The following is a 23,208-nucleotide window of genomic DNA, read 5'->3' as shown; positions in this document are numbered from 1 at the left end:
CTTTTGGGGCCTGTGCGGGGAGGGGAACACACCCCCTTGGCGTGTCCCCTTGGACGGGAAAGCCTCATTCCCCTCTCTGCAGATGTGTGAGCCACAGAGGAAGCCTCTGGTGGTGTGTAGGGAGGGGGCAGCCTGGGTGCGGGGGGAAGCGTGGTGACCTTTCCAACACCCGGAGGACGCGGCCTTTGTCCCCCTGGAGCACACGTTGTTCTCTTGCTCTCAAAAGCGGCTCAGCACAGGGTTCCAGAACAAAGAGGGTTCCATGGCCTTTGAGAAAGAGAGACATTCCAACGTGGAGGGAGACTTAAGTGAGTGACGAGGGGGCAGCATAAGGAGGCTTTCTAAGCAGAGGGAACAGACGTTGTAAAGATGGATATGGAAAGAACGGAAGGTTCTGGAAATGCAAATGCTCCGGGAGGCTCTAGCATTGGGGATAATGGGAAGTAAGGATGGGTGGGGTGGGGTGGCTGGGGCCCCTGTGGGTGACGGGCTTCGGGCAAGGGATGCTATTCGAGCTGAGCTTTTGCGATTTTAAAAAATTTTTATTTATTTAATTTATTTATTTTTGGCTGCTTTGGGTTTTTGTTGCTGCGTGCGGGCTTTTCTCTAGTTGCGGTGAGCCGGGGCTTCTCTCGTGTGCGGGCTTCTCATTGCGGTGGCTTCTCTTGTTGCGGAGCACGGGCTCTAGGCACGTGGGCTCCAGTAGTTGTGGCTCGTGGGCTCTAGAGCGCAGGCTCAGTAGTTGTGGCGCACGGGCTTAGTTGCTCTGCGGCATGTGGGATCTTCGCGGACCAGGGCTCGAACCCCTATGCCCTGCATTGGCAGGCGGATTCTTAACCACTGGGCCACCAGGGAAGTCCGCTTTTGCGATTTTTAATGAGACTTTAAAATATATACACACTGACCTCCCTCTTAACATGCAGCGCGCTGAAAATAATTTAAACTTTTCATGACAGCTCAGGGTCAGTGCTCTATCTTTCTGGTGTGGAGCCTGCCCTGCGGGGCCAGCAGAGGTGTGCGGAGCCACGTCCCCTGCTGAGTGGCCCCTTCTCCTGTCGCTGTTTGGTGTGGCGCCTTTTCTCCTACTTGGGAGACTGTCAGCTGTCACTTTTAATCGTCGTCAAGCTATCTGCATCCAGCAGCATCTTGGACGTCTAATTGGCGGCTCTTTGAAGGCTGTGGGTCAGAAAGCCGGATAAGCGCCCTCGTTAGGATTGTGTCTAAATTAAGAGTGAGCTTGGTTCCAAGAAGGGTCCCGAGGAACTTGCTCGTAAGTAAAATAGCTGATCTCTGCTGAGCCTGTCAAATGAATGCCTCCCTTTTGGGTGCTTAGGGACTGCTTTTGTATTACTCTTCAGGTTCTAGGCTGTATTAGAGGCAGACAAGATTTCTGAATAATACATGAGTAATGGCTTGATTGGATCCCAGAGGGTTGGGAAGGTGGGAAGTTTCCTTGGAGCCCAGATGAGGAAACTGAGGCCCAGAAAGGTGGAATGTGCTGTCTGAGGCCACATGGCTCTGTGGGGACCAGACTCCCTCCCCATAGCCCATTGCAAGGTTGTATGAGGCTTTTCTCCAAGAGAAGAGTGACTGTCCTAACAGGTCATCTGGTGGCATTGTGCTCCCAGCAGAGTGATTGGAGTGGGATGGGTCCTGAGGAGATTTCTGGAGGGAAAGGAAGTGGGGGTGGGTAGTGGGGGTGATGCTGTAGGCTGTGGAAACAGCATATGTGATAGCAGAGCAGAAAAAATACGATTGAGGATCTGGGAGCAGAGGGATGGGGTCTTTTAGCAAAGATTCCTGAGTTTACATCGGATATGGTAATTCGAGGTTCACTGTAGGTCCCTGAGCTAGGGAATATCATGGAGAAATTTTTTTTTTTTTTTTTTTTTTTTTTTGGTCACGCTGGGCGGCTTGTGGGATTTTAGTTCCCTGACCAGAGATTGAACTCAGGCCCTCAGCAGTGAAAGCACGGAGTCCTAACCACTGGACCTCCAGGGAATTCCCCCCCCCCCCGCAATTTTTTGAGATATATTATTCTGGCAGACTGCAGATGGCCAAAGGGACAGTGGTAGAGGATGGGGAAGCAGGAGATGGGTTAAGAGCCCTCTGCAATAATCTACACGAGAAAATGAGGACTTGCCCAGGGGTAAAACCCACTGGATCTAGAGTTCCAAAGCTGGCAAACTCCTACTCGTCCTCCAAAGCCCCATGTCAAATGTCTCTTCTGTTTACTGTCACTTTCACTGATCACCTTATCTATTCCAGGCAGAATGCTTTTATAACTCTTAAACCTAATTCTGTTAAAGCATATATTGAAATAGAGTTATTTGCTTATACATTTATTTCCACTGATAGATTATGTATGAATCACTCAAAAAGGAGCCACTGACTGATTTATCTTTATTTCCCTGGAGCCTATCAGAGGTCCTCAAAAAATGTTAATTGACTGAATCAATTAAAGAAAGAGAGAACAAAAAACAGACTTGCCTGTCTTAATGATATACCAAGTCCAGGAAGGAATTCATGAGCAGGCCTCTTTCCCCATCTATTGATAGCTGGTTGATTTCCCCAAAGAGCTAACTGGGAGGCTGGCTGCCTCTCCCTGCCTTGCCCTGCCCCCAGGAGCTCTTTGCTTAATGGTCCCTGTTATTTTAGTTGGTTGCAATACTTAGCTGTCTCACGCCCACTAGTTTAGCTAATTGTTCTAAACCTGTCCCTTCTGGTGGGGTTGGTGGAATGAGATTTTCTTCATCTCTGAGAATAGGGAGGAAATGGCGAATGGGAGAGAGACCTGGGTGCAGCCCCAGCTAGAGCCAGAGGGTAGGGACAGAGGCCAGGGTGGGGCTGGGCAGGCAAACTGGGTCAGGGAGGGTCTGGTCTGCCCTCTTGGGGCCTCTCCCTGGCCTGGCAGAGCTTCCTGAGACAGGAGAGCTGCCTGAGCTCTGACCGTCACAGAAACAACTCCAGGCCTCCAGGGCCCCCCTTATGCCTCTGAAGCCCTAGAGGAGAGATCATTTTGTTCTGCAGCCCGTCCTTACAGTGGTCGGATTTTCAGACTCAAGAATCCGTGAGCTTTCTGGGGCACTTCGACAGAAAACCACCACCTCTTCTAAGGTGCACCAGATATTGATTATAGATTTTGTGGGTATTGAGAGGGATGGGTAGACATATTGTGTTAAATCTACACATTTGATTCAAGTATGCATCCCAATTTCAGAAATGCTAAAATGTGAAAAAACGTGCATCTGAAATGAAGAAATAGGTTATTTGGCATCAGGGCTGTTCTGGGAAATCAAGGGTGTATGGTTGTTACCAACCTACTCCCCGCAGCCTCTCCCACCTGGGAAGGTAGAGTAGGTTTAATTGGGTTCCATAAGCATTCTATTCAAGGTCCTCTAGGTGGAAGGGAGGGATCATGTGACTTGCAAATGGATGGCACTTGTGCCTGCACCTCTACCCTGCCACGGCAGACAGAGCTCATCAGTGACATTGCTGCAGCGTGGCCGAGGAATTGGAGCCCTAGCTGAAACGCATTCCTCGCCCCTGGTGTGCTCGGTTCTGGGAGGTGAGGCGCGGTGCGATCTGCGCTTTGCCGGAGACCTAACCACAGTGGATGGGGCCACAGGGGAGGGCACGTGGACCCCAGAGAAGGCTTCTGGGAGGAGAGGAGGTGACGTGTGAGTGGGGCCCTGAAGCGGAATAGGATTTTCTCATCCTAGAAAAGGGTGGTGGGCGCTCCAGGCAGAGCAGAAGCTGGCAGGTGTGAAAGGGAAGATGTTCCGTGCATTTGTGAGCCAGCCGGCCGGGCGCTCCCGTGTGCCGGGGACACAGCTTTTGCTCTCACCGGGCTTAGATTCTGATCATAATACGCAACCCAATCAATAGATACTATCGCATCTGGTCAGTGAGTGCTGGGACAAAAAATAAAGCAGGGAAAGGAGACAGAGTGGAATTGGGGTCAGGAAAGACCTCTCAGCAGGGCCTTGTGAGCAAAGGGCTGCGTGGAGAGAGGGCTGGGTAGGTGGTAGGAGATGCCGTGGAAGGGGGCCAGGGCACTGATGCTCTTCCGGCCCCAAACAGGACCCCTTACCTCCCAGCCCCCTTCCCCATCCTTGCCAAACAGGGAGCCCTCTGATGGGGCGGGGCCGGGTAGACCCAGGGTGTGCCCTTGGCTGCCTGGTAACCGTCTTACTGACCTCGTGGTCTGGCTGCAGCTCACACCCCGGACAACTCCTTCATGGGCTTCGTGACCCAGGAGCTCAACGAGACGGAGAAGCAGCTCATCAAAGGCGGCAAGGCCAGCAACATGGCCGTGGTGTACGGCAAGGAGGCGAGTATCTGGAAGGTGAGCCCCGCTGACCACAAGCACCAGCCCTCGGCCCCCAGGGGCTCCCAGCCCCAGGATTCGGCTCCCATCCACCACCCCCAGCACTGGACGACGGTGGAAAACAGCCCCCACTAATGGGTCAGAAAAGAGGCCTCTAACTGCCTTTGGAAATACCAGCCTGGGGGCTCATGCCTCACCCCTCTCCCTGCTCCCATGCTTTGCAACAAATTCAAGTGGCTTAACCTTCCACCCTCCCTCGGATGGATCAACAGACACTCTAACCCCGCGAAGGGGGTTTAGGCTAGACATGGGGATTCTGTGGGGTGGGAGGCAGTGGAGAAGCAGGAGTGGGCTAGGAACTGGAACCCCATCTTCAGGGCGAGGTCCCGCGAGAAGCACTGCCAGCATGGGAGGGTACCCACTCACCCGGCCACTGACTTGTTCTCTCTCCTCTTTTCTCTCTGCCCCCCTGGCAACGAGGCAGCTCCAGGTATGCCACGTGTTCCCTTCGCCTCCTGCCCCCCCCCACTCTCTATAGGGTCTCCCCTGGGGGTGCTCCCGAGGCGGGCCTTCCAGGGTTTGTGGCTCCTGTGGATGGACCAGACCAAGGTGGGAGGAGGGTGATGGGGACAGCGGGGTCTCAGGCTCTTCCCGGGGCCCTCTGAGGGGAGGCAGGCCCTGGAGGTCAGGATCCAGCTCCGCGTGGCGCCGGGCAGCTCCTAGGATGGGCTGTTGACCTAAGGCAGGCGGCATGAGGCTAAAGGTTAATAATAAAGACGCCGATCGTGGGGAACATTGAGCAGCCCCTGGACCCCGTGTCAAGCCTCTCACATGACCATCTTAGTTAATGATTCTCATGCTGTGTTGATTAGGATTAAGTCCAGCTGTCACAGAAAAGCCCTGAATAATAGTGATTGAGGCAAGATGGAAGTATGTCTTCTTTTCTGTTGACAAACTCTGGAGGTGTCAGTCCTGGCCTGACACCTGGGGCTCTTCTCCCCTGGTTGACCCGCCCTGTTTAGTTCCCACCCTGGTCTTGCCTCATCATTTAAGATGACCACAAACAGTGCACAATCATTACATCTGCCCTCCAGCTGGGAGGGGGTGGGAGAGGAGGAGGAGGAAGGAGAAGGGGCTGGGGAAGGGCAGGTTTAGGAACATCGCCTGACCGTTACGCGTATCTCTTCCCCATGTGGCCCTGTGGCTAGGTCTCGGTCCCATGGCCATGCCCGGTCTCAGGGGATGCTGGAAGTGGCTGTGCCCCCGGCAACTACGTGCCCAGCTCAGCCCTGGAGTTCTGTGACTGAGGAAGGGGGAGGAAAGCGATATTATGGGACATCTCATGGTCTGTGCCACAACAACCCTATGAGGTCATAGCCATGGCTAATATTGGTCCATCCAGATCTTACTGTTGCCAGGTGCTCGCATATATTTTCTCACTTGACCATCAACTACGAGGTTAGAGTGACAAGCTAGTTAAGTGGTGGGGCTGGGATTTGAACCCACATCTAACTCTAAGAGCCAGAACACTTAACTCCGACTCTACATAGCCTCCCCGGTTATGACGCCTTGGATAGAGGCAGAGAGAAGCTCTGGATTAGGCTGGACTACGGGTCCAAGCCCTGGCTGAGACATCAGTGCCCACTGCCAGGTGTGGGGAGAGGGGCGAGGACTCATCCTCATTTGATGCCAGACAAGCTGGCTGCCAGGATGCCCGGGGTGCTGGGCAAGGGAGCGAGCACAGACGGTGTCTGCTTGTACCAGAAAGTACTGTTAAGAAACTGCCCCAAGAGAATGAGAGGTTATGAAGCCTGGGAAGAGAACAGTTTTCTCTGTAGCTCAGGAGCTTCTGGGATAGCCAGGAGCAACGCTGTGCAGCAAGAGACCTCAAAGCAGCTGCTTCCAAAAAAAGACATCTTTGCTCTGGTCTTTGTGACCCAAGGAAAGCAGAGGTGGCTGGCTGAAGAAAGGGGTGACAGCAGCGTCCTGGGACAAATGCCATCTAGAGTTCAGGGGACCAGGTGGCGAGAAGTGGAGGAGGGAGGAGGGTATGAGGTCGTGACATCCTTAGGGGAGCGGCAGCCGGGGTCAGGAAGAGGGTTTTGGTGAATGTTGTGCCGAGGAGGCTTGTCTTATCCTGGGTCCCCAGAGCTGGAGGCTAAGGCTTAGATGCTGCTGTTTTAGGAGGGCCTGTCCCAGGGAGAAGGACTGAGGAATGGGAGAGAGGCTGCTTGGCCGGACGCAGGGCAAACCCAGCCTTGCTGTTGGAGGAAACATTCCAGGCCTCAGAAGTGCTTCTGGGGGAGCTAAGGTGGACTTTTCAAACTGCAACTTGGCTCTGGTTGTTTTTTTTTTTTTCTCCTCAGGTTTACTGAGGTATAATTGACAAAGAGAAATTGTATGTATTGAAGGTGTACAACATGATGGCTTGATAAACATTTATATTGTGAAACGAGTGCCACAATCAAGCTAATTTACACATCCACCACCTCAGTTATCATGTGTGTGTGGTGAGAACATTTAAGACTGACTCTCTTAGCAAACTTCAAGTATACAATATAGGTTTATTAACTATAATCACCATGCTGGACATTAAATCCCTGAATTGATTTATCTTAAAACTGAAAGTTTGTCCCCTTTGACCCATATGTCCCCCCACCCCCACCCCCACCCCCCCCCCGCCTAGCCCTTGACACACACCATTCTACTGTTTCTATGAGTTTGACTCTTTTCAACTTGGCATATTAGTGAGGTCATGCAGTATTTGTCTTTTTTTTTAACTCAGAGAGCCTTGATTAGCCTTTTAAATGAAGCAGAATAACTTAGAAACAATAGAGTAAAAGGATATCAGAGGACTTTATATGTATTAAGAGTAATTATTGTTTTGTAAAACTTTAAGTTTTCATACATAAATACACACACGTGTATGATTAGGTGAAAAAAAGTTACTCAACTGTGCATGTAACATGAACCCATTTGTGCATGTATGTGTGTTTTAAAGAAAATGTACATCTGCTTATAATGCATAAAAGATCTGAGGAAGGCGCACAAGAAACTGTTAATCATAGCTGCTCTGGTAATGGGATCAGGAAGTTGAATGGGGGCTTTGGAGACATTTTCTAAACACTTTATGTCCTTGATTTGATTTTTTTCTAGGGCCATAATTCAGTTTTATAATAAGTAGTCCTTTTAAAATTTTGGTGTGATTACTGATATTATTTGGCTTTGAATCTACCATTTTATTAGTTTCTTTTTTTTTTTTTTACCTGTTCTATGTTCCTTTTCCGCTCATTTCTTATCGTTTTACATTGATATATTTTTAAAAATCCACCTTCCTTTAGCTAATTGTACTCTAATATTCTTTTGGTTCCAATCTTCTTAATATTTTTATACTCTTTAGGCTACCCTAAAGGTTATAACACGCACCTTTGACTTATCAAAGTCTAAGCCAATACTTTTACGTTTCATTGGGTTATAAAAGAACTTTAAAATGTTTTATTTCTATCCGGCCCCAACTTATATGTTTTATGGTATTTTAATACTCTCCAAATATTTTATACCCCACGATATATTATTATTATTATTATTATTGTTGTTGCTACTGTTGTTTTGCAAAGTCAATATTCATTTACATTTACCCACATTTACCCTTTGTATTGTTCTCTGTTCCTTCTTACATCTCTGAGATTCCATTTGGAATCATTGTCTGTCTCCAGAAGAAACCAACTTAGTCTGGGACTGCTGTTTTCGGTTTTCTAAAAATGTCTCAGAGGATATGTTCACTATGTACAAATTCTAGCTTGTCCTCTGCCTTCTGTCATTTCTGCTGAGAAGTCAGTGTAGGTCTGATTGTTCCTTTAAAGGTCATTTCTTTTTTGTGTTTTCCTTTGCCTGCTTTTAAGGCTTCCATTTGGTTTTTAGAAATTTTACTATGATAAGCCTCAGTGTGGTTTTTAGCTTGTTTGTTTGTTTTGTTTTGTTTTGTTTTTATCCTACATGGAGTTTGTAGATCTCTTTGGATCTGTGGTTTGATCTTTCACTAATTTTAGAAAATTCTCAGCTACTCTCTCTTTAAATGTTGCCTCTGCCCCAGTCTCTCTCCTGTACTTCTGGGACTCCATTTACACAGACATTAAATCTTCATTATATCCCCTTGTCTCCAACACTCTTTTCTGCAGTTTCCATCCTTTAGTTTCTCTATGCTTCATTCTGGATGTTTTCTTTTGTTCTTTCAGTAAGTGAAGTTTCTCTTCAGCTGTGTTTAATCTGCTGTTAAATCCATCCATTTAGTCTTTAGTTTCTGCCACTGTGGGGTTTTTTTCCATTTGGTTTCAAATTTTATCTTCTATTTCCTAGACTATATTCAGCATATTTATCTTAAAGTCTGTGCCTGGTAACTCCAGCATATAGATCTCCTATGAATCTGTTTTTATTGTCATGTCTCTTGGGTGTTGGTCATATAGTCTTGTCTCTTTATGTACGTGATTTTTTTTAAAAATCAAGGTATTTAAATTTTTAAATTTAAACATCTATTTTAATAGCTTTATTGGGGAAAATTGACATGCAATACACTAAACTTGTTTAAAGTGTATAATTTTATGGCTGAGAGAGAATAGATCCACCACCCCTGAAATTTCCTTCTTCCCTTTGGCATCTCTTCCTCCCATCTCTCCTCTCCTCCTCATCTCCAGGCAACCAGTGATCTGCTTTCTGTCACTATGGATTAGTTTTCATTTTCTATTGATATAATTTTATATAAATGGAATCATATGGTATATACTCATTTTTGTCTGGATTTTCTCACTGAGTATAATTATTTTGAGATTCCTTCATCCTGTTGCATGTAACGATAGTTCATTCCTTTTTATTGCTGAGTAGTATTCCATTGCATGGATGGACTACACTTTATTTATCCATTCACCTGTTAGTGGACATTTGGGTTGTTTCCAGTATTTGGCTATTACAAATAAAGCTGTTATGAACATTCACTTACAAATCTTTGTATACATATACGCTCTCATTCCTGTGGGTAAATACATAGGAGTGGAATGGCTGGGTCATATTGTAGAACTATGTTTAACATTTTAAGAAAAGTGGTTTTGCCATTTTACAATCCTGCCAGCAATGTATGAGAGTTCCAATTCCTTTACAAATTCATCAATACTTTGCATGGTCAGTCTTTCTAATTTTAGCCATTTTAACAGGTGTGCGGTATTATCTTATTGTGGGTTTAATTTGTAATTCTCTAATGACTAAGGATGTTGAAGATGTTTTTGTGTGCTTATTTGTCTTCCGTTTATCTTTTTTGGTGAAATACCTTCAAAAATGTTACCCATTTAAAAGATTGGGTTGTTTATTTTCTTATTATTGAGTGGTTAGAGTTCTTTACATTTTCTGGATATAGGTTCTTTAACAAATAGATGCTTTGCAAAAATTTTCTCCCAGGCTGTGGCTTGTCTTTCTCTTAACAGCATCTTTCAAAGAGCAAAAAGTTTTTAATTTTAATGAAGTCCAGTGTTTTCTTTTAGGGATTGTGCTTTTGGTGTATCCAAGAAATCTTTGTCCAACCCCAGGTCACAAAGATTTTTCTCCTATGGGTTTTATAGTTTTAGGTTCACATTTAAGTCTGTGATCCATTTTGAATTAACTTTTATATATGATATGAAGTATGGGTTGAAGACCTTTTTTCCCTTCCCTTTCCTTTTTTTTTTTTACATATAGAGTGATCCATGACTGTTTGTTGAAAAGATTATCCTTCCTCTGCTGAAATGTCTTTGCATCTTTGTCAGGATTCAATTGACCCTACATGTGTAGGTCTATTTCTGGACTCTCTGTTCTGTTCTGTTGATCTGTCTCTCTTGATGCCAATATCATACTGTCTTGATTACTGTAACTCTACAATAAGTCTTGAAATCAGGTAATATAAGTCTGCCCAATTTCTTCTTCTTTTTCAAAGTTATTTTGTCTCTTCTAGGTCCTTGCATTTCCAAATGAGTTTTAGAATTAGCTTGTCAATTCCTATTTTAAAAAGCCTGCTGGGATTTTGATTGGGACTTCACTGGTTCCTTTTTCTTTTCTTTTCTTTTTTATTCTTTTTGAGAAAAACTACCTCTAGGTAGTTCTGGAAAGTGAATATGAAAAACTGTAGAAATAATTTGAGGTCAAGGGTGATGCTCTCTTCTTCCAGAGTGGATTTACTTTTATTCTTGGATCACAGCTGGGGCCCTAGCAATCCCAGATCACCTCAACCAATGATAGTGATTGAGACAATTTTAAAAGGATTCAGCCCCTGCCAGAGCTGCTCTAGTTCTGGTCCCCCCTTTCTTCCAGGTTGTAACTCCTCAGAGTTCCAACCCAAAGTGTGGATTTCCATCAGGGCTCCCCATCTTTGGCAGGCCCCGAACTCTGACTTTTGTCTCTCAGGTCTGCTTAGCTGCCTAGATGCTGCCCCTGGAATCAGCAGGTGCCCCCAGGAGGAAAACCAACCCCAACACTGGCCTCAGCAATCTCTTTTCCTCCTTCTCCCAGGTCTTGGCCTTGTAATTCTTCATTCTTTGTTAGATTTTTCAGGACCTTCATAGATGTTTTTTACATTTTCCCGTTTTTCCTGGTCATTCTCAGAGGCAGGGCTGATCTGCATTACCCAAAGTGGAAAGCCTCCTTGTGAAAAATGTATACGATTTGAGTTTCGAAATGTGAATTGTTAACAATTATTCTGATGTCCATTGATAATATTCTTCAAGAGCTGTGGTTTATAAAGTGAACCTGGGCTGGAGCTCATGGCGGTCTGATATGCTGGCCGGCGGGACCTGGGGAACCATGAGTTCTTTTCCTCTGACCCATTGGCCTGTTGGGAACTAATCCTCCCTGAAGAGAGCCCCACGCCCCACCCTTCTGCGTGATCTCGAAGCTACTTTCCCCTCCCTCTCTTCTGCAAGCCTCAGAAAAGCTCTAAAAAAGAGAACCCAGCAGCTGATCCCATGCTTATTCCTGTCGAGGTCCTACACAGACCGCAGCTCCCAGCTCAGGGCCCTGGCCGTAGGGTCAGATGGGTGCCCGGACGCTGAGGTGTTATGTATTCACCTATGCTCCATGCCTCCTCAGAGGTCCTTGGAGGTCATCAGGGATTCAGGGGAGGCCAAGTAGCTCCAGCTGGATACAATTAAATGTTGGTCTCTGTAGGAGACCTTGGGAAAGAAAACAGGTCCGTGGCTAAAAATAGTCTGGAGGCCTCTGGTCTAATCCAACCTCTGTAACTCATAGATAAAGAAATTGAGGACCAGAGTGGGCAGGGGCCTCCTCAGGGTCACACAGCTGGTTAGGGGCCGAACTGAGACTGGCCCCATGTTTTCCGACTTCCTGACCATGGGTGTCTCTTCAGCTGGCTCTGCCGTCTGAGGTTGGAGCAAGGCTCCCATCCCCTCCTCCTCCTCTTCCAGGGGAAGGAGAAGTTCCTGAGCATCCTGAACAAGTACATGGAGATACACGGCACCGTGTACTACGAGAGCCAGCGGCCCCCCGAAGTCCCGGCCTTCGTGAAGAACCACGGCCTCTTGCCGCAGCCCGAGTTCCAGCAGCTGCTGCGCAAGGCCAAGGTGAGCCCCACCCCGTCCTCCATCCTCACCCCAGCCCAGCCATAGATGTCCAGGAGGTGCCCATATGTGCCTGCCACGCCTGCCACCATCACTTGTGGCCCCCTCTACGTGTGGACATGCCCAGCACACTCTGCTGCCCTGAGCCTCGTGTCTGGGTCTCTTAGGGGCTGGTCAGAGCTGGGGGCAGAGATGGGGATGGCCATCAGGCAGGGGAGGCCCCACAGTGAAAGGGACCTGAGTGGGGCTCAGTGATGGTGAAGAGGAGTTGGGCTGCCCACCTGCCCCCCGCCCCAACACCAGTCCAGCCCAGCTGACTCCTGGACCTGGCTTTCAGAGCCACTGAGAGGGTGGAAGGGCAGGCTGGGGGCAAAGGGACGGGGAGCAGCCTGGCTGGAGTTCCATCGGGCCACTAGTTCTGACGAACTGCTTCTGGAATTCCCTGAACTGTGTCCCTGGAGCGTGATCCTCCTGTTGGGCCCTGAAGTGCCAGCTGCCAGGTCCTGTCCTGTTCTCACCATAACTTATGTCTTTGGGTGTGTGTGTGTGTGTGTGTGTGTGTGCGTGTGCGTGTGCGTGTGTGTGTGTGTGTGTGTGTGTGTGTGTGTGTCTCGGGGTGGAGAGAGGGTATCTTTGTGCAGTGAGCAGCCTGAACAACCCTACGTGGCAATCCCAGATTCAGAATCACTTATTGATCACCTTTCAGGGGCCAACCCTATGAGCCCTCCTAGTACAAGTCAGGTACTGAATGAATGTTTTTTGGGTGAATGAGTAAAGGTCCTTTGAGGTCAGCTGTAGGAGTGGCCTGAAGCCTTCTAAGCTTGGGAACCCTTGTTCTTTTCCCCTCCAGAGTCATAGCCTTTAGAGCAGGAGGAGACCACTGATAGGACCTAAGTAGACGTCCTGATGTCACAGTGGCTGAGGCGCACAGCTGCTCTGGGCTCTCTGCTGCCCCAGCTGCCTCCTGTGAATGTCCCAACCCCAGCCTCGCTCCCAGCTTCCTGGGGCTCCTCGGCTGTGATACCCAACCTTCCCTGACCATCGTGCCACCTCGGTTCTGCAGCTCTTCATAGGGTTTGGCTTCCCCTACGAGGGCCCTGCCCCGCTGGAGGCCATCGCCAACGGCTGTGTCTTCCTGCAGTCCCGCTTCAGCCCGCCCCACAGCTCGCTCAACCATGAGTTCTTCCGGGGCAAACCCACCTCCAGAGAGGTGAGTGGGAAGGGCCTGGTCCCACATCGGGAGGGTCCGAGATGGGACCCCTGCAGTTCCTGGAAGGGGGAGACTGAGACATGGGGTGAAGGGAGAGATGGGACAGATGGGTGGGGGGCTCCTGCTCTTCACGCAGCCCAGCCTGGCAGGCAGAGGAAGAAGCCTCCCGTCTCTGTGCCCTGGCTAGGTGTTCTCCCAGCATCCCTACGCAGAGAACTTCATTGGCAAGCCCCACGTGTGGACCGTCAACTACAACGACTCAGAGGAGCTTGAAGCAGCCATCAAGGCCATCGTGAGGACCCAGGTGAGGCTCGGATCCAGTCAGGACCACCAATATCCTAAACTTTGGGTCTTTGCTATAATTAGAAAAAGATGCTCCTCTTGGTGAATTCAGACTTGCAGGCCTGGGTTGGCAACTTGGATGCGTGTGTGTTTGTTGAGGGAGTGGGGGGAAAACCTGCCTCTGTGCTGTGAGCAACCTGCACAGCCTTACAGGGCGGCCCTGGATCCAGAATCATTTATCGCGTGTCTCTGGGGGCCAGGTCCTGTGAGCACTCCTAGCACAGGTTAAGTGCTGAGTAAATGTTTTCAGGATGAATGCGTGAAGGTTCTTTGAACTCTTTGAACCTTTGAAGGTTCTTTGTCTCTGTGGTCTTTTAGCAGCACATCTCAGACTATAATGTGCATACAGATCACCTGGGGATCTTGTTAAAGCGCAGGTTTAGAGTCAGCAAGTTGGGTGGGGCTGAAGCCCTGCATTTCAGACCAGGTCTGTGTGGTGCCACCTTTGCATAGCAAGTGGGTAGAGTGTTCTTGTTCTGCGTTTCCTCCGGCAAGTAAGTGTTGGTGGGTGTGGGCGGAGGGCAACGAGGGGCTTGTGCAGCTCCTCTCCCCGATGGGCACCTTTGTGGCTTCTGATGGCTCCCTGTGCGTGTGTGCTCTCGCGGTCCCTTCATTTTGAGAAGCGGGCAGACTGTGTGAGCACAGGGGGCAGGGGCGGCCCTGTTCTCTGTGATCCCTCTGGACCCATTTCTTGCTGTAGCTCGGACACCAGGCTGAGCAAAAAACCCCACTCCTGTCAGGTCCCCTTCTCTGCCCATCACCAAGGTCACTGAGCGTGCCCTCCCTGGTGGGGCGCTGGAGGTGGTTGGGCTGCTCTGGGCAGACTTGTGGCAGAATCAGAGAGCATTAGGCTGCTGGGGCAGGGGCCGCCACAAGGGAGGGCCCTGCCCAGGAGGACACACAGCTGTCTGGGGAGCTGGGGACACTGCCGGGCTTGGGGCAGAGGCCAGCACGCATCGATGCCCCATGCGGTCTTAAGGGCTTAGCTTTGGGTCCAGCGCCCTGCCTGGTTGTCCTGACCGTGAGGCAGGGTTGCATATTTTTTTAATTTTTTTTTGGCCGTGCCATGCAACTTGCAGGATCTTAGTTTCCTGATCAGGGATTGAATCCAGGCCCCGGCAGTGAAAGTGCTGAGTCCTAACCACTGGACTGCCAGTTTTTTTTTTTTTTTTAATTTTATTTATTTATTAGGTTGCACCAGGTCTTAGTTGCAGCAGGCGGGGTCCTTAGTTGTGGCTCGCCGACTCCTTAGTTGTGGCATGCGAACTCTTAGTTGCGGCATGTGGGATCTAGTTCCCTGACCAGGGACTGAGCCCGGGCCCCCTGCACTGGGAGCTCAGAGTCTTAACCACTGTGCCACCAGGGAAGTCCCTGTATTTTTTTTTCTTTTTAACACCCTCCTGCATCCCATGGATCAGTCCCTTCCATTTGGCACTCCCAGCCTTAGCCCACCCCCTCAGCAAATGACCCCAGAAAATCCCTGCCCACTCCCTTCCTCTACCCACCCCACTCTCGTCCTTCCCTCCTGTCTGGGTGTGAGCGTTTCTCTAGTGAAAGTACCAAGGAAACTGCTGTGTCACAGCCTAGGTGCATCTCTGGTTCTGGCAGATGTGGCCAGGTTGACCCGCGAAGTGGCTGAACCCCTGGACCTCCACCAGTGGTGCAGGGAGAGCCCCCCGCCCCCTCTTAAGCATCCGCTTAAACAAATCCTCCTCTGCTGGAAGTTCCTCCAGGTCCCAGGCTGAGATTGGGTTCTTCGCGGAGCTGACCCCAGGCAGGGATTTGAGCACAAGTAGTTTATTTGGGGGGTGATCCCAGGAAGGAAGGTCCTGGAGTGCCAGTGAGTCAGGGTGTGTTATCAAGAAGGTTACCCCTGCCTTCAGGCACCTGGTGCTCAATGCCGGCGGGACCTACGAGAGGTGGGGTACTCGCATCCCGGATTGTCCTGAGAAATGAGGAAACCGGGGTGTTTTTCCCACAACTCCATCTACCGCTGGCTGAGGCTGAACCGGGAGGGGCAGGTGTCAGCTCTCAACATTGGGCTGAGCAAGCTAGAAAAAGCCGCCCACCCCCGACAGACGGTATGGGGGAGGGTGCTGTGGGAAGCTGCCCTGCAGGGGACCCCCATCCCACACTCTGTTCCTGCTCCCTCTCTGCACCCGTTGCAAAAGCAACCCTCAGGGGCTTCCACCCCAGGGGGGCAGGGGCGGGGTGGGAAGGGGACCAGGAAGGCTTTTGTCCACCCCCAGGCCTCAGGTCTGGCTCCACCTTCAAGATCCCTTGTGACTGAGTGAGCGAGATCCCAGCCCTGTGGAGAGCCATGTTCCCAGCCGCAGACCTAAACAGGGGTGTATGTTGGGGGGCGTCTGTGCGTGTGAGCATTCTCATCTATTCACGCGTTATTTCTGGCTGGACACACGAGAAATTGATAACAGTGCCTGTCCTGGGGAAGGGGCTGGGCGTCTGGGGTCAGAGGAGAACTTGCTTTGCCTTGTTTTCTCTTGATTTTTAAAAACATGAACATCTGTTTAATTGTTAGTTAATTAAAAATCAATAACAAAAGGGTCCAGAAACCAAGGTACTGCAAATTCGTCCGGCTGACTTGCAGCTGGACCCCAAACCAGCCCGTGGCCCCCCTGCCTTTAGCCATCCCACCCCCACCCTGACTCTTGGGCAGTTAGCCCTTTACCCAAGAATTGCCTGGGTGGGGAGGGGTGGTGGTGGTGGTGGTGGTGTTTAAAATGCAGATTCCTGGGCCCATCCCCAGCTTCTGATTTAAAAGGACCGGTGCGGCCTTGGCGTTTGCGTTTCAAACAAGCACCGTGGGTAACTCTGATCATCCTGTTTTAGAAAACTGCCTTAGAGACAGCTGGCAGGAGCTGAGAGAGCGAGTGAGGGCCCGCATCAGGGGGCGCAGCTCCTGCACGTCGTGGGGCCTTTTGCGGGCTGAGGGAGGAGGGGTGAGAGAGACCTGAGGCACCCAGCAAGCAGCCAGGAGGCTCCAGGTGGGGGTGGGCTTGCCCTCCGTCTAGGGTGAGGCCATTCGAGGTGAGGGGAAGGAGGTAGGGGGGGATGCCAGCACCTGCTCCCGCCCCTTCCCCCCTCATCATCACAGGCCAGCAATCCCAGCAGGACCAGCACCTGCCATTCTGTCCAGACGGATCACCGTGCACACCTGTAATTAGACCTAATGGGGGTAATTTCCAGGCAGGCTGGCTCCTCCGGTGGGAGATTCACGGCAGGTAGGACGTGGCTGCTGCGAATGGTCCCCTCCCTCGCACGGGTGGAGGGGGGCTTAGAATCACCATGTGACGGGCTTCGAACCACGTGGGGGATAACTCGGTGGCTGCCGCCAGGAGCAGGCAGGGTGACATTTGGAGGGGAAATCTCTTCTCTGGGGGGTTTATTTATAACCAGGACTTAAAGTCTTGGACCCGAGGCGACTGGGGATCCCCTGGGGCAGCAGCTGGTGGCCAGGGCCTCAGTGGCCATCAGCTGGGGTTGGGCTTGGCTGTGTGGAGCTCAGGGCTGGAAAGGCTGTGCTGGTTGATGGGCTGCGAAGTGGTGGCTGCATGTGGCCCTGGGGGTCCTCTGGGATCCCAGAACTGCCCCAGGATTAAGGACACCGGCTTACAGTGCAGGCGAAGTCAGAACTGGGGCAAGGTCAGATGGGTGGGGCCTTGTCCCGAGAATCAGTCCTGGTGGCAGCTGCTGCTTCCCTGAGACCCTCCTCAGCTTGAAGTCGGGGATGTCCCCTGGGCCAGAGGGCCCAGGATGGGCCTCCAGCCCTTCAAGGTGGGGTCCACAGGAGGCAGGACCCAGCGCAGCCTGATTGGGTTCTGACACACCCATCTCTGATGAGGAGAAAGGACTTGGGCACACCAGCAAGATTTCACTACCTGGCCTGAAACTGCCTGATGCTGGAGCTGCTGGCAGGGAAACGGCATTAACAGGAGGCGGCTGGGCTGGGTATGGTGCCAACACACACGTTGGGGAGTGGGGGGTGGGGCCAAAGGCTAAAACAGACCTTCCTCTGAGTCTGAGGTGGACCATCTCCCAGGTCACCGCGATCTCGCCTCCCACCCGCCTGGCCGACAGTTTCCTCCAAGGAGGCTGTGTGCTGGGCCACCGAGGGTTGCTGTAAACAGGGAGGGGGTGGCCAGGTAAGAAGAGTGGAGAGGAGGTGGGGGTACCCGCGCTGGGGAGGCGGCCTCCTCATCACCTCTTCCGTTCCCCTTGCTCCTTGCGCCCCAGCTACCAAATCCATCTGGTCCCGTCGGCCCCAGCATGCGTTGTTCTATAACTCTGATATTTAGACTGAGGGTATGTGGCCTCCCTTTGGGGGCACCTAGTTCATGTAGCTCCCGGGTGCCTGGTCTGGGCAGGAAGCCTCACAAATGTCATCTCATTCCGTCAGGCTGGGAGATACCCTGTGTTGCTTTGCGTGAAACTTCCACATCTTGGGCAGAGCACAGGCAGAGCTGGGGATGCTTTTTCATTCCATGACTAGTTCCTCAGTGACTGCTGTGTACCAGGCATTGTGCCAGGCACCAGGGATTCAATGGTGAACAAGTCGTGGTCCCACAGCCCATGGGGCTTATGACCTGAGGGAGACAAGGGATAAATCAGAAATGATGACACAGGCACTAATTCTCTACTGGGGAAGCCTGGGGTGTGTGCAAAGGAAAGTGGTCCTTTAACAGGAGAGGGGGTGGAGCTCTGGGTCTGCTTCCTGGAGGAGGTGACGTCTAAGAGGGGAGGGTGCATCCGGTGGTTGGCTGGAGAAAAGCAGGCATCACAGCCGAGGAGGGGATGGAATGCTGAGCTTTACGGAAAGAGGAGAAGCGCTCAGTGGAACTGGGAGGGGGCCAGGGAGGGATGAGCTGTCGTGAGCCCCCCTGAGGGCCACTGAAGGGTGCGCCGGGGAGCAGGTCATCTGCGTGGATAGGGTGGTCAGCTCTCTGGGTGCAGGCCGTGAGAGCCCCCAGATCTCTGCTCCCAAGGCCGAGCAGCCAGGTCTGGGGAGGCGCAGGGCTTCTCCTGCGCCACGTGTCTGCCTGTCTCGCTCACAGGTGGACCCCTACCTGCCCTACGAGTACACGTGTGAGGGGATGCTGGAGCGGGTCCATGCCTACATCCAGCACCAGGTAGGTGGGTCCCCCGCTCTCTGTCTCCAGGGGCCGAGCTGGCTCCAGTGTCTGAGGACCCACCTCTGCCCAGGGTGCAGCGTGCTTTAACCTTCAGGTCCTCCTCCAGTCTGTTTCCTTCCCCGCGGGGTTGGAGATGGGTGGAGCCAAGCAGTACTGCTGAGAGACCAGGCCTGGGGCGCCCCTGCCCTGGGCCCCCAGCTCGAGTCCCAACCCCCATATCACAGCACAGAAATGCAAAGACTCATTTTTCATTTTTATTACACAGTTGTTTAGAAGTTTAGTGAGTGAGTTGGGGAGTAGTGAAGACCCTCCCCCTGCAACCCCTACCCACAGGATGGGTTGTGAGTGAGGTATTCCATTTTCCCTCTTGACACTGCTTTCCTCTGGGCAGGACTTCTGTGTGGCCCCAGGCCCTGCCCCCCCAGGGGCCCGAGCCCCGGAGAGCCCCTTCATCCTGGCCCCCAACGCCACTCACCTCAAGTGGGCCCGCAATGCCAGCTTGGCCCCTGGGGCCTGGCCCCCAGCGCACTCCCTCCGGGCCTGGCTGGCCGCTGCTGGGAGGGCCTGCACGGACGCCTGCCTGGACCACGGGCTGATCTGCGAGCCCTCCTTCTTCCCATTCCTCAACAGCCAGGACGCCTTCCAGACGTGAGTGAGCCCCGGCCCGACCCGGCCCAGCTGACCTCACCTGTAGCTCCTTTGCTCCCGTGGCCGCCTTGCTCCCGGCCCTGCCAGCAGTGGGGGCATGCAGTGCTTTCCAGTGAGTCAGGAAGGATCCAGAAGGGACCTTCCGGGCAGGTATCCACAGCACAGCTGCCCACTCTTGGCAAAGCCTCTGCCCCAAACCACTAGGGGCAGCTCCCTGCCCAGTCCCTGACCTCCTCATCCCTCCCTCAGCCCCTGCCCAGCCTGTCTGGGCATCTTCTAGGTCCAGGCCACAGAGGCTGCCCCAGGTTCCTCCTGATGGGTGAGCCTGGGGCCCCCGCCCTCCTGCCCACTCTCCTCTCTCACAGCAGGGGCGCGGAGGAGCTGCAGCCCAGCATTTGTTCTGGCGCCTCCTAGAGACATCTCCCTGGGTCTGGAATGGGATGGGCTAGGGAGAGGGAGTGGGCAGTGCCAGGCTGGGGCAGCCCCCGCCCCGTCCGCTCAGTGACCACCTCCGTTGGTGCCCACCCAGGCTGCAGGTGCCCTGTGATGGCACCGAGTCGGAGATGAACCACCTGTACCCGGCCTTTGCCCAGCCGGGCCAGGAGTGCTTCCTGCAGAAGGAGCCTCTGCTCTTCAGCTGCGCCGGCTCCAGCACCAAGTACCGCCGGCTCTGCCCCTGCCGAGACTTCCGCAAGGGCCAGGTGGCCTTGTGCCAGGACTGTCTGTGAGGGCGCCCACCCGGCTGGCCCTCCCCGCCGCAGGAGAAAGCACCAGCAGATTCTGAGCTCCAGCGACCCGCCCTACCACCCCCCACACCCGCCCCAAAGCCCCAAGGCTGGAGCCTCCTTTCTTGGCCAGGACGTGGGCCAAGCCAATAGGTGCGCAGGTCTGGGGAGGGAGGCAAGTCTGCCGAGTGCCTCGTGCCCACCCTAGGCAGACTCCTTGTTCTCACCCCGAGGGCTCGTGGCAGCGTTGTGGGCAAGCAGCTGGGGGTTGGTTAGAGGGTCCCACTGGCCCAGGAGCAGGTGGTCGGAGGCCCCTTGCTTTGTGCAAGACCAGATCTGGACCAGATGGAGTGCGGGCCTTTGTCCTTCTTGGGCCCAAGGATGGGGCCTCTGGGCATACGATAGAGGAAACAGGGTGATGCTTGCCCAGTGGCCCACTGGAGGGTCCACAGAGTGGGGAGTGATGCATGAGGGGTCAGCCTTGTCCCTGTGGAGTTGTTTGGGGTGTGGACAGAAAGGGCCGGGGACTGGGGGAAGGCCAGGCTGGGGGACCCTGTTCATGCCGCCGCAGCCCCACCCCTCCTGTTTTCCCAAATTCCCCCTCCCTTCCACACTTGGGCACCAGAGTTAGGGTTGCAGGGACCACTTAGACCCTGGGTTGAATTGTTTCCCTCTTGCTTATTCCAACTTTCTTCACTTTGGGCATTTCCTGAAACCTATCCCAGCATGACTGCGATTCCAGACCGTGGATTTGTTTCCAAAGCCTCAGTCCCCACCCCAGCCTCTGAGAACAGGCTCTAGAATCTACCCTGCCCCCACCTCCTAAGCATCTTTTGTAGGCTTGGGATGAAGCTTCAGCCCCATGGCACACGTGGCCCAGTTCCTGGATGCCCAGGCCTGCTATCCCCACGTAGCCACCCCTGCCCCATCAATGCTGTGTCTGTGTCCCTAACCTCCAGCTTCCTCCAGCCTCAAACCGCCTCTGGATCCAGCCGTCCATCTGTGTGGCATGCCTCCCCCTTCACCCTGAGCGCTGCCTGAGGAAACAGATCGGGCCGTCAGAAACACTGCCACCCCACCCCCGTTTTTAATCCCACTCCCAGGCAACCCGCCCCACTCACCTAGGCCTGCCCCTCCTCCCTTCCAGGGAGACAGCCACAGGGCCCTGAGTCCAGAGGGCAGGGCCTGAAGGTGGATACCTCCCATCAGAGAGCCCTCTCGGCCTGGGCAGCTCCTGTGGCCACAGAAACTCAACAGTCATCAAGGACCTGACCTGTCGGGGGAAAGCAATAGAGATACTCTTTTCTCTCTCTTTTTTTTTTTTTTTAAGATTTCTTGAAATAATAAATATTTTATTGGGATGTGAGGTGCAGAGGAGGAGCTGTGCTATTTCTCATCTTTTCCTGGGACGCCCAGGCCTGGAGGAGTGAGGGGGTGAATATCTGGGGCCCCCGGGCCCCTCCTCCACATTGTCACTCCAGCTACAAAGTTGGTGCTGTGTCAGGCTGCCTAAAGGAAGTCCCTGCGGGCACCAGAAGTCCACGGCCCCTCCCGGCACTCCGGCACTGTGACTCCAGGGACCCCGCTTGACCAGCAGGGCTGGATCCAGTTCTGTTCACCTGGGGCTGGCCTCTGCTGGCTGTGGTTGCTGTGAGGTCAGAGAACATAAATGCATTTTGATGACAGCCTGAGCCAGGTCATGATAAGAAGACTAACTAGGGGAGGGAGATCAAGATGGCAGAGTAGGGACTTCCCTGGTGGCGCAGTGGTTAAGAATCCGCCTGCCAATGCAGGGGACACGGGTTCGAGCCCTGGTCTGGGAAGATCCCACATGCCACGGAGCAACTGAGCCCGTGCGCCACAACTACTGAGCCTGCACTCTAGAGCCCGCGAGCCACAACTACTGAGCCCACGCACCTAGAGCCCATGCTTTGCAACAAGAGAAGTCACCACAATGAGAAGCCCCCGCTCGCCGCAACTAGAGGAAGCCTGCACGCAGCAACAAAGACCCAATGCAGCCAAAAATTTTAAAAGATTGCATAGAAGGACACAGAGCTCACCTCCCCCGACAAACATCACAAATACATCTATAGGTGGAAGAGTTCTCCCAGAAAGCCAACTGAAAGCTGGCAGAAGATCTTTCACAACCAAAGCTGTAAGAAAGATCTCTTTGTAACCAGGTAGGAAAGAAGAAAAAAAACAAAGCAGGATGGAAACTGGGCCCCTGGGAGGGAGCTCTGAAAGAGGAAAGGTTCCTCGCCTTGGGATCCCCCTTCACCATTTGCTCGGGAGGTGTGTGTGGGTGCTGACTTGCTGCCAGGCAGGGTAGAGAGAGACCAGCACCGACAGCGGCCACGTCTCCACACTTCTCAGCCCAAAACATGCTACTGCTAGTATGCACAGTGGCTGGGGCTTCACCGGACAGACCCAGGGAGAACACTTGATTTAGCTGTGTGGAAACAGCCCAAAGGGCCTGGAATATGGTCTGGGCACTATTGTTAACACGTGCAAGACGGGGCGCAAGTCTGCCATATAAGACCCCTGCTGTCAGTGTGCTCAGGTGGGGCGTGGCTACAGTGGCCATGGGCTCTCTGAGTGCATACACTGCGGGGGCAGGGCTGACATCTGAGCCTATTATCAGCACTCCCTCAGCAGGGGCAGGTTCAGGGACAGGTCCAGCAGCAGCTGACTTTGTTGGTAGGCACACTGGGTGTCGGGCAGCATCACAGAATTGCATGTCCCCTGTGGGCAACCCCTGGTGAGGAATACACAAGGGTTCTTTTCCCAGCAGAAGTGCTCCAGTCCCACCTACCTCACACTGCAGCTTAGAGCCGGATCTGGGAGCTTCTATTCCAACAGCTGGGGAGCAGACCCTGCCCCCAACATAGCTGTGACAACCACAGAGCAAAGAGGAGGACCCACCCAACATCCAGTGCAGGCTCTGGTCACGACACCAAACACACCCCCTATCAAAGGGACAACAGCCAGCACACCCTGAGGAAAGATGTGGCAGACATCCATACCAAAAACAGCCCTCACACCAAAAATATTGGACTCACACAGTCTATACCGGGTCACTCCCATGTAAAAGCAGCCCTTCGAGACCACAGGAGAAAACTGTTTCTCCTAAATTCAGAGACAGAGAATTTAAGTAAAATGAAAAAGTGGAGGAACTACTCCCAATTAAAAGAACAAGAGAAATCCCCTGAAA

The 23,208-nt window shown here is 52.6% G+C and overlaps 1 protein-coding gene across 2 annotated transcripts in view; it reads left to right on the top strand.

Moving 5' to 3' along the window:
* The window catches only part of MGAT5B (alpha-1,6-mannosylglycoprotein 6-beta-N-acetylglucosaminyltransferase B), a 68,300-nt gene extending 46,929 nt beyond the window's left edge, over positions 1-21,371 (top strand). The window contains exons 11-18 of one of the 2 annotated variants that reach the window (XM_060080922.1): positions 4,218-4,348; positions 4,815-4,820; positions 11,770-11,925; positions 12,986-13,132; positions 13,320-13,436; positions 18,547-18,621; positions 19,016-19,272; positions 19,802-21,371. In XM_060080922.1, coding sequence (XP_059936905.1) covers positions 4,218-4,348; positions 4,815-4,820; positions 11,770-11,925; positions 12,986-13,132; positions 13,320-13,436; positions 18,547-18,621; positions 19,016-19,272; positions 19,802-20,000 — 1,088 coding nt within the window. In that variant the 3' untranslated portion in view covers positions 20,001-21,371. The remainder of the gene's footprint in view (positions 1-4,217; positions 4,349-4,814; positions 4,821-11,769; positions 11,926-12,985; positions 13,133-13,319; positions 13,437-18,546; positions 18,622-19,015; positions 19,273-19,801) is intronic. The other variant, XM_060080921.1, reaches the window with a different exon arrangement.
* The last annotated feature ends 1,837 nt before the right edge of the window (positions 21,372-23,208 follow it).

This window comes from Mesoplodon densirostris, chromosome 18 (genome assembly GCF_025265405.1).
Source record: "Mesoplodon densirostris isolate mMesDen1 chromosome 18, mMesDen1 primary haplotype, whole genome shotgun sequence".
NCBI classification, from domain to species: Eukaryota; Metazoa; Chordata; class Mammalia; order Artiodactyla; family Ziphiidae; genus Mesoplodon; species Mesoplodon densirostris.
This window is presented reverse-complemented; position numbering and strand designations above follow the sequence as displayed.